The following is a 1,320-nucleotide window of genomic DNA, read 5'->3' on the forward strand; positions in this document are numbered from 1 at the left end:
GAAACCGGCTACGACTACGTGACGAAGCCCCAACCTGGCTACAACGGGTACCGCAACAACTATTACCAGCGCTCGATGTTGGCGCTGGAGTCGGTCAACACTGGCGTGCTCGCCATGGCTGGTTTCATCGCTGGTGCCGCCGTGGTCGTGGTGGCTCAAGTCGTGCTAAAAACTCGCGCCACAGGCGCCGCTTCCAGCTACTTGCTCGTTTAAGTATGTTTCGACGGCAAAACCATCACGTTCAAGATTCCCTACTGCAAGGCCGCGTCATGGGTCGAACCGCACTCGTGCAACTCGCACTTGACCCAGTGGGAACAACACGTGACGTGCTGCAAGAGCTATCACACCATCATCAAGGAGTACCAAGACGCGTGGGACAGCAAGTACGGCCGTCCCAACCGTGAACGCTACTTGGAGCAAGAAGTCGTCGAGCAATACAAGGGGTACTCCGAGCCAAAGAACATCCCCGACCGCCCGACGTGCGTCCCCGACAAGTACAACACTCAAGACGCGATCTTCGAAAAGATCCTCACGTCTAAGGCCAACACAGGATACCATTACAACGGCGAATTGCTTCCGTTCCGGGCAGACCTTAGCTTCACCACGAACGACATCCCAGCGGTCGACGCGGCGGTGTCGGCGCTCGAACTTTCGGAAATCCCGTATTGGATCCACTGGGGCAAGCACTGCGCAAACGTGTTCACAGCGGCAATCAAGGGCAATAAGATTCCATTTGCATCCAAGTGGTGCGACGACGTCAAGGTGTGGTTGAAGGACCATGCTGGCAACGCCCGTGTGGCCGATTTCGCCGCCAACAAGGACTACGCGCGTTGGCTCTCCTACAACATCGTAGAAGCGGATCGCATCGACGACGACGAACCCGCGCTTATCCAAAACGGAGACGACTTGCCTATACCACGGGCAGAAAAAGTTCGCTTACTTCGACAATTCAATGGCAATGTGGAATTGTCGCGTTGAGCGCATGACACAGCCAACGCCGCATGGCTCTTGGCCCTGCGCAGACGTCGTGATACATTCGGCGATTTCACCGCGCCCTTTCGGCGTGACTTTTCGCACGTCCGTTTCACAGGTAGGGGCTTTTCATTGGCTGCGATTAATTGAGGGATCATGAGATTGGTGCCGAAGTTTTGAGTCGTTTCGGGCTTGGCAAGTACAGAAGCACAGGGAACTTGCTATTTTGCAATTTCCTTCCTCGGGCCGCCATTCCAAGACTCCTCGAATGAAGGTAGCGTTGCTCAGCCTGGCTGTGGCCGCCACAGTCGTTGCCCAAGATGGGTACAAGGCTCAGCCGCAATACGG

At 55.8% G+C, this 1,320-nt stretch overlaps 1 protein-coding gene across 1 annotated transcript; it reads left to right on the forward strand.

Moving 5' to 3' along the window:
• Nucleotides 1–75: 75 nt before the first annotated feature.
• Nucleotides 76–978, forward strand: H310_07190 (hypothetical protein; the record flags this gene model as incomplete). The annotated part of the gene is made up of 2 exons (XM_008872532.1): nt 76–133; nt 215–978. The coding sequence occupies 2 exons, from the start codon at nt 76–78 to the stop codon at nt 976–978; spliced, it is 822 nt and encodes a 273-aa protein (XP_008870754.1).
• Nucleotides 979–1,320: the final 342 nt, after the last annotated feature.

The sequence above is a fragment of the Aphanomyces invadans genome (genome assembly GCF_000520115.1).
Source record: "Aphanomyces invadans strain NJM9701 unplaced genomic scaffold supercont1.13, whole genome shotgun sequence".
In the NCBI taxonomy this organism is placed as follows: domain Eukaryota; phylum Oomycota; class Saprolegniomycetes; order Saprolegniales; family Verrucalvaceae; genus Aphanomyces; species Aphanomyces invadans.